This window comes from Nycticebus coucang, chromosome 3 (assembly GCF_027406575.1).
Source record: "Nycticebus coucang isolate mNycCou1 chromosome 3, mNycCou1.pri, whole genome shotgun sequence".
NCBI classification, from domain to species: domain Eukaryota; kingdom Metazoa; phylum Chordata; class Mammalia; order Primates; family Lorisidae; genus Nycticebus; species Nycticebus coucang.
Window position 1 is genome coordinate 107,566,971 of NC_069782.1, and position 14,226 is coordinate 107,581,196.

General features: G+C 42.2%; 1 protein-coding gene across 4 annotated transcripts in view; it reads left to right on the plus strand.

Annotated features, from left to right (window-relative positions):
* ANK3 (ankyrin 3) overlaps positions 1-14,226 on the plus strand; it is a 545,106-nt gene that overhangs the window by 320,893 nt on the left and 209,987 nt on the right. For all 4 annotated transcript variants that reach the window (XM_053582915.1, XM_053582914.1, XM_053582918.1 and 1 more), the window contains exons 6-7: positions 850-1,035; positions 2,930-3,028. In XM_053582915.1, coding sequence (XP_053438890.1) covers positions 850-1,035; positions 2,930-3,028 — 285 coding nt within the window. The remainder of the gene's footprint in view (positions 1-849; positions 1,036-2,929; positions 3,029-14,226) is intronic.

A 14,226-nucleotide genomic window follows, 5' to 3' on the forward strand; every position in this document is an offset into this window, starting at 1 on the left:
AGTCTTAGGAAGAAAGGGGGATTGCTTTGAGATGTATCACACAATATGATGGATACAGTTAATAATAGTGTGTTATACATTTCAAAATTGCTGAGAGAATAAATTTCAAATGTACTCCCCACAAAAAAATAAATATTTGGGATGATGGATGTATCTGCTAGCTTGATTTAATCATCCCACACTGTATTTATAAATCATAATATCCCTTTGTACCCCATACATATTTACAATCATAATTTTTAATTTACTATAGAATTGTGAAAGAAAAAAATAAGAATAAATAGATATAGTCATGCTTTGCACGAGCTGTGTCATCTTCCCTCAAAGCCAAGCAGCTTTCAGGGAGAGTATGGACCTTTTTTAAAACACCAGTGAGTATAGTTCATTAACTCATGGGTACTCAGTTAGCACCAAATATATGCTAGGTGACCCAGTATGGTAATGAATCAGGTAGGTATATAAGCCAGCGTTAAAATATTAGTAGAAATTTTTACATCTTATTTAAATGAGCGCCTGTCAAATTTCTGCCTGAATTTAACCTGAGATTATTTTATGGCATCTTTTTCTTCTATGTGTCATAGTACTTTTGTGTATTTTCAGTCTTCCTGATTAAAGTATATTATACAAAATTTACCCATAAACTTATTATGGATTCTTTTTTTTTTTATTTGCTTGGGTGTATACATATTTTGAAAATGTCTTCACATTTCTGTCCACTTGAATATGTCGTTAGCTTTCATTACACAAAACAAAAATTGATACTCAGTCATTTGGCTGCCTTCTTATTTGTTAATTTAATCAGAAAAACTCTCCATTGAGTCCGATCTTGATCCACCCATTTATTTGCAGGATGGCTTCACACCCTTAGCAGTAGCCTTGCAACAAGGTCACGACCAAGTCGTCTCACTCCTGTTAGAGAATGACACCAAAGGAAAAGTGCGTCTCCCAGCTCTTCACATTGCTGCCCGAAAAGATGACACAAAAGCCGCCGCCCTGCTGCTGCAGAACGACAACAACGCGGACGTGGAATCAAAGGTGGGACGCAGGCTGACAGCCGTCCTGTTAGGCACACGACCTCTAAAAACGCCTGGTCCCCCTCTTGGCAAACTTACTCCGGACACCTTCACTGAAAAGAGCGAAAACGTTGTGTCCAAGCCAGCCAATGAGGCAGCCCCTCCCTTCCCGGGAGAACCTAGCGGGTACAGGGGGATGCTGCCTCAAAAGAAAGTGATTTGTATGCAGTAAGTCTTCTCCTTCCTGTGCATCTGGACTTCAGAATGTATATAACACTTCAGCTCAAACATCAGGGCGAAAAAACTTACAAAACACTAGATACAGCCCGAGTTGCTCTCTGAGATGTCTGTCAGGCAAGGCGCTGAGGGTAGGTCAGCTGTGGAAAGCATGCCAGCCGCGGAAGAGCCGCAGCCCAAATTCCCATCATCTTGTAGTACGCGGAAGTCTCTGTGGCGGACATGTGGCCTCGGGGCTGGGCCCTGGTGCAGCCCACCATTCAGTCTAGCTTTCTTTCTGTGCTTCTTGTGTTTCCATCATAGCTTCCATGCTCATCACTTAGCTGTCACGAGCTTTCTGCATCCATGTCACCGATAGCCAACTAACCGTTCATTTTTTCCTCCTCTTTGCTTCCAAATGTGTTAACCTAGATGGTGGTGAATAGAACAACAGAGGTATATATATGTATGCGCGTATATGTACAATCTATTTCTGCTTCATCATTTTCCCATGACCTAGTGCTGCTGCCTCATGTTTTCCCTTCTTTGCTTTGCCTTCTGTAGGCTAGATACCTGCTTTACACCCCTAGACCGTCCTCCCCGGCCCCCGCCAAAGGAGCATGTGCCCGAGAATATAGTAGTTTGATTAGCAGGGCTTTCTGCAGCTGAACCTGGTGTTTGAAAGGAAGAACGAGGAATCCTTATAACTTAAGGGCGTTCCAATAGAGTTGTGTGAGATGAAGAGTTTGGACACTTTAGATCAGCGGTTCTCCACCTGTGGGTCGCGACCCCTTTGGACTGTATTAAAGGGTTGCGGCTAGGAAGGTTGAGAACCACTGCTTAGATGCTTATCAGCTATACCTAAAGCTGCAGACAACCCTGTCATTCTACTCATCCAGGACTGATTCTTTAGGGGTCTGCATGACACTTATCGTCCGTGGTGTCAGCGAAAGGAGAGGTACTTCAGAATGATGCCAATATGACCCCCCTCCCCCATCTATGACAGTCAGATGCCTAGCATGGCTGAGAAGCTTGCTAACAAATTAGAAATGCATCTAGTTCCTGTAAGGTTTCAATCCTTGGGGACTAAGTGAATTGCTGCATGTTTTAGCATTTTTCAAGGAAGTAAAATGACCTTGGTATAAATAATCAAGAAAAATATTTTATTGAATAGGCATTTGCTAAAAAAGAGATCAACTTGTGCACTCTTTATGGAATACAGTTGTCTTTTATACATGCATAAAACCGATTTTGTCATAGTACCTCTTCCCCCCAAACTCGCTTTCTTATTAAAATTAGCATTTACTGTTGGTTAATTGGAATCTATAAGGACTATATTGACTGAATTTTGAGTTTTACTGCACAGTTTTATCATCAGCAATAAAACAGTGGTACTGATCAAGCTATGAAGACTTATTTTAACTTTTGAAATGTTGGCTTCTATACAATTCTGTTACTGGATGACTAAAATTACTCAACCTTTACGCTCAGTTCCTCCCCGGCTATTCCTCTGCCTGTAAGTTTGGGGTTTATTAGCAACCCTGTGAGCAATTGGCACTGATGGAAACCTAGTACAGAATGGAATGTAGACCCCTGCATATTTTGCTTCCTCATTTTTATGGGGGCAGGGTTATGATGTTTGCCTGTCAGACAAGGGCCTAGCAGGAATTGAGTGAACGTCTGTTGTGTTTTCTTTGCAGAGTGGCTTCACTCCGCTCCACATAGCGGCTCACTATGGAAACATCAATGTAGCCACGTTGCTGTTAAACCGGGCGGCTGCTGTGGACTTCACTGCAAGGGTAAGCGCACGGCAGTTATGTTGTGCCTTTTAAGCCTTTGGAACCATTTTTTAACTCTCTTTTCCCAGTGTAAGAAGATGGGGACAGATGACCCCCAACAGTCCTTTCAATCCATGAAGTTCTGGTTTTCTACTTATTCTAGTACATCTTGCTTTTACCTCGGCGTGCCTCCTTCCCATCAGGAAAAGTAAACCAAGATTAGGGGTGCTAGATGGGGTTGGTGATAAATATATAAATGCATACACAGAAGAGGTGATTCAAGTCACCATGATGGGAACTGCAAATGGTTCCCCAAGCTGAAATGTCTAAAACTGTTAGAAATTGGTCAAATGGTTTGTGGTCATCTGGAGATCTTGACCTTAGGGTCAGGGCAGCTTTGTGCCATTCTTCAGAAATGTCCTGATGCTGCTGAAAATAAGATTAGGGAAATGTTTAAGCAACTTAAGAGGACAAACTACAGTATTTTCAGGCTTTTTTCCAAAGCAATTTTAAAGCATCCATTTAGGTTAAAGATATGTAGTATTTGCAACACACAGCAACTTGGACATGCAGAATAATACAGCTCTACATGTAAAAACGGGTCCAGTGTTAGGCTTATCAGAAACATCACCCTCAAAAGTAGAAGTGGGGCTTGGTGCCTGTAGCTCAGTGGTTAGGGCACGAGCCACATACACCAGGGCTGGTGGGTTCAAACCCAGCCCAGGCCTGCCAGACAATGACAATTACAACAACAACAACAACAACGACAACAACAAATAGCCAAGCGTTGTGGCAGGCACCTGTAGTCCCAGCTATTTGGGAGGCTAAGGCAAGAGAATCGCTTAAGCCCAAGAGTTTGTGGTTGCTGTGAGCTGTGATGCCATGGCATTCTACTGAGGACACCATAGTGAGACTCTGTCTCAAAAAAATAATGAAAAAATAAATAAATGAGGAGTAGAAGTGAATTTGGCACCAGGATGAAGTAGTGGCTGAAAGTTTAGACTCTGAATTCTGACTCTTCAAGTGCAGATTTTGGCTTTGACTTTTCTGCATTTTCTCATTTATAAGATGAATTAATATGAACTATGAAAAAAAGTAATAAATTATCATACTAAAATAATATCACCTCTCCTTCACTGAGTGACTGTGAGGATTAAAAGAGATAGCACTTAGCACATAGCAGCAGCAGCGCTATTCTTTTGACTATAACATTTTGAAGTTTTATTTTTCCAAAAACTTCACTTATTAAAAGAGAGATGGGACTAGATCAGTTGAGAAGACAGTGTATAATACCAGAACTAACAGGATGGTAGTTGCAATAGCAGTAAAAGTAACATCATTTTTGAAGTAGTTACTGACCGGGAGATGCCAGGATATGCAATCATCTCATTCCCATATGAGGAAAAGTGTTACTTATCCCTGTTTTACAGAAGAGGAAACTGAGGCTTAGAGGTAGAAAGTAGCTGCTCTAGGATGACAGAACTGAGCAGGTTGGAAGAGGCAGGATGCCAGCCCCAGAGCTCTTCACCACTCCAGTACTGTCTCCCGTAGGCAACCTAAAAGGGTTTACTTTTCTTTGGTTCTTCTAATTCATTAGTTTTATAAAAATAATAAAAGCCCAGACTGTACCAACCTAAAGGCTATTTCCTAGCCTATTGGCATCAGCTTGTGAAAGCCTTCTTGGGTTTGAGTGACTCAGGAGTGCTAGTCAGCTTGTTGTACTTGGGAGCTGAGTTCTTACTGAATTAACTACATCCTTTCCATGGCAGAACCAAGGCCCAGCCTGACATTTTGAAGGGCAAAGTTAAGCACTTCTTTAAGGCATGTATAAACAGGGCACTTTGATGTTAAGCCCAAAGTTCATTTCAAGATGCATTCTTCTGGTTTCATTTCTGTAATTCAGTGTAATAAAAACCTCATTAAGTCACATCTTCTAATTAGGACACTTGGAAAATTCATGTCAAGCTGGTGTTTGACGTTTGTCTTTGTGCCATTATTCAGAAATTTCCTGATGCTGCTGAAAATAAGAAGATCGGGAAATGTTTAAGCAATTTAATAGGACAAACTACAGTATTTTCAGCCTTTTTCGCAAGCAATTTTAAAGCATCCTTTTACATTAAAGATATGTGTTAATTACAGAGATGCTTATTTATTGATTAAACACCAATGGAGATCTTAGAACCACATTTTTAACCTTCCTGAATTACCATATGTGAATTAAAATGATCACACTGTGCTTTTGTTTTAAAGATGTTAAAATGCAGATGCTTCACTAATTCAGAAAAGCATTTTCCCCAGTCATCCCTAATTAATGAGGCCTAATAGCATTCTGAGCTGAAGGCAGTGGTGGAATTTGATTTCACTTTATAGAAAACTGTGCTGTTGGTTATTCCCCAGCAAGCTCTGCTTTCTCCGCATTGGGTGATTGATGTTTTAGGGTGGTCCTCAGAAGGACTCTTCATAAAGAGCTTAAAACAAGGCAACCTCTAGTTGCCTCAAGCAATCCATTTTAGGTTCCAAATCTCTAGTAATTGTATTATGTAATGATGGAGCATCTCCACTTTTGTTCTACAGAGGTCCTTTCCTTCCCAACCTAGGCAGGGTCTTTTCAGGTCAGTTCCGAAAGGAAGATGGCAGAAACAGCACCTGAAAGTAAGAGGCCTCTCTGAACTAGGATGGGATCAAATTTTATATGGTCAGAACAATAAAGGGAAAAGAGCAATAGATTAGCTGCATATTGTGACCATAAATCATGGGCTTTGGAACCAGGTTTGAATAGAGGTATTGAGAAGATGGTCAGAGGTAGATTAAAAAACAACAGCAGCACCTTTTGTGCAGGGGGCTGTGATTTCTGGGGGTTTTTTTCGGCTGTGCCTGAGTATGGGAGAGAGTTGAAGATATAGATAAGTGAAGAAAGGCAGACAGAATCTTGCATTTCTTTGGTCTGAGGGCGTGACCCAGAGAACAGCTACCTGCTAGCAAAGAGAGACAGGGAATAGGAACAAGGATGGCATTTCTGGAAGCATTTACTACATGCAGTAAGATGTTCACATGGCAAGCAAATAAGAGTCAGAAACAAACGCCATGTGACTAAAGGGAGGACACAATAGAACAGATTGCTCTCCGTGCTCCTTTGTAGTGCTAACTAATTGATGGTGCTGCCACAGAGCGGATCTCAGCCAGTGGTGAATGCACGCTCCTGAGTAGCAATTGTGGTAACCAGTTTACAGCCCACTTACCCATCTTATGAACACTTTTCCTTAGATGTTTATTACAATGTCAGTTTTGCTTTTTGCTTTATGATTTTGCTATGCAGATGTAAGATATCCTGTAGGACATTTTCAACATTTCCTTTTGGATTATCCTTGGAAATCTGTTCAGGCTCATGGGTCCCCTGTGAGGAGTTGATGCTATAGCGGCTGAATGCTGCAATGCAGTGTCAGCATCCTTCATTTCTTTGAATCTAGTCTGCCGAGATGGCCCTGACACTGTCTGCTTTATGCATGACCCTTGCTCTCCTTGAAAATCTTTATAGCTTTCATGCAAAAGGGAATGTAATAAAAACAGTCCAGAGCCACTAGTGATTATCATTCCAGCAAGGAGCATTTATGCACGAGAGTAAAAAAAGGCCAAGTTATATTAGAGAGATGCCTGCAAAGTTCCCTTTATTGATGGAAAAAAAATAGATTAACACTTTATTGGCTGAGTGTTTTCATCAAATATAATGGAGCATCTAACCCCTCTTCCCCTTTACCATTGACCTTTCTCTTGTAAGTTATCGTTCAACTTCCCATTTTGAGAAAATAATTGAATAAAACATCCTTTTATTAGTATTGCTATTTAGTAGTTTTCGGGTTGACCTCTGAAAGGATTAGGGATTTGTGTGTTTAACTTAGGTACCTCCTTTGTTTTCAAAAGAATTTCAGGTAGTTTTCAGGTTAGAACATACAAAGACAGATGAGGGGGGAACAGAGAAAGTAAATGTTACCAAGCAGCAGGAAGGAGCCAGTGAATACGATTAGGGAATAAACGTTGGCCTGAAAAGCTCTGATGTGTGTACCTGAAAGAGAAGTGTGCAGATTACATGGTTTTCCTTTTTGACAAAGGAAATCTCACCATTATCTACAGAGGCCAATTTTTTGGTGAAACAACTCAAATATGGTTTTTACCATATAAATCTATCCTTTAAGAACAGTGAGTTACATAGTTACCAATATCTTTTATTACTACTCTTCAAAAGTCTCAATTCCACTGCTCTTTACTGCCTATGAAGGCTGGATCTGCAGCATCTCTCTTGCCCAGGGAAGCTGAGGGCCCTCAGTCTTTAGGCAAATGCAGTTCTAATTGCCTAGAGCAGCAGTTCTCAGCCTGTGGGTCGAGACCCACAGGAACTCTATGAAGGGGCCCCGGCATTAGGAAGGTTGAGAACCACTGGCCTAGCGAGAACTGTGTCTGTGCTGCTGATCAGTGACTAGTTAACACAGCTGGTGGACTGCCTGTCTCAAACATCAGGTCACTTGAACAAGGTTCTGACAGGTGCTGAAACACAGTCTGAACTCAATTAAATCATATGAAAAACTGCTTTATTTAAAATATTTTAATTTCTGGATCAAATGAGAGCAGTATTTTTAGATACTAGAACTGCTAAGCCTATGGATAGAGAAATAAAAGTGTAAGACTTTAACATTCTGCCCGAATAGGAAACCAACATGGTTTAGCATATGCATGAGCAACATAGTGGATAAGCCTAACCCAGAGACTCATTTTCTAAATTGAATTCACTTAGCAGTATTTGTAGAGCATCTACTATGAGCAGGAGCTGGAGATTCAGACTTGAGTGATGTGTTTTACTATCAGTGCTTATTACTAATACTCGAGTTCTCGGTACCCCATTGGTCCTTATTCTGCTCATGTGTTCAGGCACCAAGGTGTTAAACCATAAAACGGAGTCTCTTAATTTCTCAAAGCACAAGGAAACCTAGGCTCTAATGCTGAACAGGACTTTTCTAAAGACTTAGGGAGTTAGGAAGGGAATTCAGAGCAGAACGGCAATGCTGAAGTTTGGCAATGACAGTGTTGCCAAAGTCCGTAGATATGAGCCTTCCTCTGTGGCGTCCTCCTGAGTCCCCAGAGGCCACTAGGTTGTAGTTTGTTTTACTTCCCACCAGTGGGAACCCCTTTTACCACATTTCTCCTGGACGGGGTCCAGGACTCTTACCTGCCTCTGGGCTCCAGTGCGGACAGAAAACTCTTGATACCTAGGCTATCTTACTTCAGGCGATACTAACTTGTGGGTATTAACTTTAAATTAAATTTGAAATGCATTTCTTTCAAGTGGTGTTAGACAGCACAGAGACACAACACGTGCACCACCATAGGAAGCTCTTTTGAACAAAGTTGGGACACCATCAGTCTTAGGCCTTCCTTGCCTTCAATGCCATGATTATCCGAAAATGCAACTTTCCCCACTAGGAGGATGGTTGCTCACAGCCTCATATGTGAGCGTCATGGGCTGTGCTTCCGCTCTCACCCTAAGGCCACAGTATTATTTTAATTCTATGGTGGTGTCTGTCTTGCACCCGTTGTATGTGATCTAAGCCCTCTGAAGGCTGAGATGCCCTGTTCATTCACTCTCTGCCTCCAGCCTTTCTCCTGGTTCCCAGGTGCTCCCTGGGGGCCTGGCCCTATGCTAATGACTTTCACATAACTCAATCCTCTCAATCTTCCCGTGGATGACTTGCTTGTTTTTGCTGCCTAACCACCCTTATGTGACTTTTATGAGACAGTATCTTTGCCAACTAATGGAGTCACTGGAATGTTCACCTGTATTCCAGTCAGAGGGCTCTGAGTGTGAGAACATCAGCAACTCTGCCTATTACAAAATAAGGGCTCCGTAAATGTCCATCTCCTTCTTTTCTTCTGCAGGTAAAATTTACAGTAATAATGCCTTTTTAGAAGTTATTGTTTATTATCCAGCTTCTTTATTAGGCATTTCACCTTTATTATCTCAGCAGTCTTATGAGGGCGCGAGCAGAAATGCAATGAAATTTATTTATACCTCTTACATCCTATTTTTTACCTTGCTTGCAAGACTAAATTCCTCAACAGTGTTGTCTTGGAATCCCTGGAGTATGGCCCATTCCCTGGCACTGGGAGGTATCCAGTTTGTATTTATTGAATTCAAGAATGAATGAATGAACAAGTCGCTTCTAGGCCTCACTGTCCACTGCTTACGGACACTCAATACCTAAGTAAAACTGCTTTCCTCTCCCTAAACTTTTAAAAGTCCCATTACTTCAGCCTAAACCTCAGCCTAAACCTGTTAGGAGCTCCTTCCCAAACTGAGATCACCTACCTAAGGGAAGTGGAAAAATACATAGGATTCTAAGAGACTTTTAAACCAGTGCACCAAACCCAAGTGTTTGGACATTAGACACAGAGGGGCAAGTTTCTTTGAGCACTAAGAATACTTGTTAGTCAGCCCTTCAGATGACCTTGGAAGACAAGTCTAGAACAAAGGACTAGTCACCCAGGGCTAATGTCAAGTCTTGGTTCAATTAAGGATGTTTTAAGCAAGGCCCTCAGGCTCTGGGCTACAAAGGCTCAACCAAAGCACCCACCAGAGAGTGCTGAAAAGGACTTCAGCTCCTGGCACAAGACTCTAGTCAGAGTATGGCTAGCTTTGACAATGGTTTTATGAGGGGCCAGGACTTCTGGGACTCTGGTTTGTGAAGTGGTGAATATATTTTTATAATATAGTCAGCCCTTCATGAGAATCCTTAAGTTTCTCATCCACGGATTCAACTAGCTATCAAAAACATTCAGAAAAGAAAAACAATAAAAATACCAACAGCAATAGAAAAAAATACAAATAAAAAGTACCATATAACATCTGTTTGCATAGGATTTATATCGTTTGGGGTATTATAGGTAATATGGAGATGATTTAACATACAGGAGGATATGCATAGGTCATGTGCAAATACCATTTTATAGAAGAGACTTGGTACCCATGAATTTTGGTGTTCTCAGGGGTCTTAGCACAGATTCCCACATATCCATGGGAAAACTGTGTATTTTCCCCTCATTATATAACTAATGTGTAAAATAAAAAAATGATAAACAAAGAAAATGAAAACCACTTATAACAATTCTATCCTATTTTTGAATGTTTATCATTCAAACACGATTTATCTTACAGAGGCCAAACACAAACAAATACTTTTTTTTATTAACATGAATTTTTTTATATAGGCTTATGTCCTAATGTAGTCTTAACAGCATGAAACACCGTTTTGTTTTTTTTTAATGGGTTATGCAAACCTCCTGAATGAAATGGGAATTTGAGAGCATTAGCAAAGGAATGTGGGTTATGAAAAAGTACCCTGTGGCTACCACATTAGCCATGTTCTTGTTGCCATGGTGATAGTAACGAAAACCAGTAAGTTTTTGTGAAGGAGGCAGAGTGGGGAGATACATGTTTATATAGATTTGTTCTTATAAGACTGCCATACGGTCTCATTCCTCCCTTTTCCATTTAATTTCCTGCATGCCACATCAAAGGAGAATCTCCTGCATACATTTTTTTTAGAGAACTGTTTTTATTTGAAATCCATTTGTACATTTGACCTTCCCTGGTATCTTGCTGTGTGGTATGGGATCTGTGTTGTTCTGTCTGAAAAGGCGAAGTTTCTGTGTTCAGCAGCATGGAGTGAAGACAGGACACTCCCGGACACCCGGACTCTTGTCCTGCCTGTGTCATTGGTCACTGATGTGGCCCGGGGCAAGTCCTTTCATCACCTGGCCTGCAATTCAATTTTCTTTTCCTTTTTTTTTTTTTGGCCAGGGCTGGGTTTAAACCCGCCACCTCCGGCATATGGGGTCGGCACCTTACTCCTTTGAGCCACAGGCGCCTCCCCAGTTCAGTTTTCTTTTTTGTAGAGACAGAGTCTCACTGTACCGCCCTCGGGTAGAGTGCCATGACGTCACACGACTCACAGCAACCTCTAACTCTTGAGCTTATGCGATTCTCTTGCCTCAGCCTCCCAAGCAGCTGGGACTACAGGTGCCCGCCACAACGCCCGGCTATTGTTGCAGTTTGGCCGGGGCTGGGTTTGAACCCACCACCCTCGGCATATGGGGCCAGCGCCCTACTCCCTGAGCCACAGGCGCAGCCCTACAGTTCAGTTTTCTTAACAGCCAAATGAGAGAGCTGTCTGTCAGGAGACCACCTTGTCTAAGCATGATGGAGGCAGCTTTTGGTTTCCCTTTCCCAGTGGAAGAGACGGGGGGGCAGTGGCCAAGTCCCACACTGGAGTCCCACACGGACGCTGTGGCTTCCCCTTGTGCTCCCAGGCAGGTTATTTGTGCTTCTGCTTCAGCATCCTTAAAATGGGTCCAGTAACAGGAGTTAATGCTCAGTGTTGTGACAACTAAATGAAATAGTCCTTTCAAAGTGCTTAGCACAGTGCTGGAGCCACAACACACGAGCAAGGGCTCTAGCGATGTTCGTGGTGGCTGAGGGGACCCGCTCATTGCAAAGCCCCTTCCCCTGTGCAGCATGGCACAGATCAAGCTGGTGGCAGCACAGCAGCTCTCAGATCCCATCTGGGGACAGTGGGAACTGTGGCTTCCCAGAGTGCTCCAGTTACTTGTTGCATGCAGTGGGCATTCCCAGCCTGAGGCCAGCCTTTAAGAAACTATTATCATAACATTGTTGTAGACAGTAAGAACTCCAATAAAAAACAAGAGACTGGAAGGCATATAGGTCTCTTTCATTCCCTTTTCCTCCTTGAGTGTGTGGCCTGCCTCCGGCAGTGCTGCTCTAGCACTGTTGCTCTGAGAGCACTTTTAAATGACCCGGATAAATAAATCCTATTTTGAAAAATCTGTAAAACAAAGTTCCATTAAAGTAGGAGTTGGCATAGCTCACCTTATTCATTTACATTTTAAAAGAGAATTATTCATTAACTGTAGCATTTTCATGCCTTCCATAGAGCCAGAATAGTGGCAAAGGGCTACTGTGCCCCAGACTGGCTACTGAACATTCTGGTGCATTGTCTGCTCTTGCTGTCATCAGGGGTGCTTTGGGATCAGCTCCTGTGAACCCTGGTTCCCTCCTTAGGCACTGCAGTTCTTCCCTGGTAGTAAAAAAATATGGCTCTTCTTTGGTGGTTTGAACAATGTAGAGGAAAGGGCCGAGGGCACCTCGAGGGAAGGGGTTAGGGCTTAGCTGAACGGAAAGGTTGCAGGGGATAAGCCCGCCTGGACACAGGCATGATCATTTACCAGCTCTCCTCTAACTGAAGCAGGAGAGAGGGAAAAAAAAAAAAAAGATCGCATAGGACATCAGCATGGACTAGGATAGTTGGGGAAGAAGCAGCTGGACTGTGCTGATAATATAGGGATTAGAATCAGCTCCAAGAAAGCGGAACTGAAGACAGTGGACTCAGACAAATGGTGGAGTCTGTGAGTGCCAGGCAGGGCTGTGGGGACTGGCTTTGGTCCTGCAGGTGAAGGAGAGTCCTTGCGGGTCTCTACAAGGAGAAGCACGGCAGTGGCAGTAGTGTTTGAGATGCATTAGGACACATAGAAAGGGGATGACAAGGCTGGGCTGTGAGCTGTGGCAGACTCCAATCACACAGGAAAAGAGCTGATGGGAATTGATCATCGAACTTCTGGTGTGATGCTCTTCTTCTTAGAGATGACCTGTCCAGAGTCCTACCAGAGCCACTGGTTCTCGATGGGGGAAAAGGGAGCATCACTCTCCTTGGAGGATCTGGATATTTGTAGAGGCATTTTTGGTTGTCATGGTAGTGACTGGCGTGTGATGGGTGAGGGCCAGGATGGCTCAACCTCCTTTAATTCATGGGACAGTCCCATGCCAATAACCATGACCCAACCAAATGTTGTGATGGGTGAAGCATCTCTTTACAGCCAAGAGGAGGCATGGTGCAATGCCCTGGGGTGGGGAGGAAGGGCCCAGAAGTTCATGCTTGGTCTGGATTATCCTCAGAGGGCATGAAACATCACCAGGTGGGGCACCCCTATGAGTGGTTGGTCAGGATACCCTGGAGGCTCTTTTCAGCACTTATCTCTGAGACTTTAAAACATGGGAAAATTTCCACATACAATTTAGACTAATTTAGGGAACAGCTTTCATTTATTACTGGGTACCAGGTACTGTAGCAAGTTTTCTGCACATCATTTCATTTATTCCTCACAGTAACTCTGTGAGGTGTGTATATGACGGGCATTTTACACCAGGAAGCAAGAAGTTAAGTAAGTCATGCAAAGCCACACAGCTCTGAAGTAGTGTGGTGGCACTTGGGCTGGGACACAGTAAAGTAGAACAAGGCAGTAAAAAACAATGAAGTCAAATGAACCAGGTTCAGACGGTGTAGTCTATGATATTCTAACCTCAGAGGCAAGGTGTACTTGGACTTCGGACTCTCCAGAGTCATCACAAGAGAAAACCAGAACTGGCAGCAGCCTCTCTGGGTTCTAGTTGCACCAAGTTTGCAAGATGAATTAAATACATTTTGAATCCCTAATAATCATGCTTCAAAATGGACTCTTGATATTTAGAAACTCCAGCTGGCATTATGACAAATGTGATATACATTGCTTGGTAAGAAATCCAAAGCAAGCTTGTTTCTACAAGGATTGCAGCCCCCTGAATTTAAAAACTTAAAATCAAATTTTCTAATTATTTTTAAGTCAGGGCCTCTCAGCCGATTTTTCCTAGTTTTTCTCAGCCGATTTTTCCTAATTTTTCTCAGCCAAATTTTCCCTTAGATTCTGACTCATTACATCTACAGTGGGACTTGCAATCTATATTTTTAATAAGCTCCTCAGATGATTTTTCTGATCAGGCAAGATTAGAAAATATTGACCAAGGGCAATGCTATGACAGAATTGCCTTAAGGTAAGTCATAGAAGTCTCAAAAAAGAATCATTTGCTCATAATAATAATTTTTATGTTAATAAACCTTTAATAATATGCCCTTGAATTTACATTATATTTTACAGCTTACAAAGTATGTATAGTATATCATTTGAAATTCATAAGAATAGACACTTTTACAGATGAATACACAAAGGAACTCTGAGGATTTATTTGGCCCTGTTGCTTCTGAGTAAAGTGGCAGAACGGAGATTTGAATCCAAATCTCCTAATGCATTTTTGTACTCCTCAGCATTTGACCATCAGAGCTGGT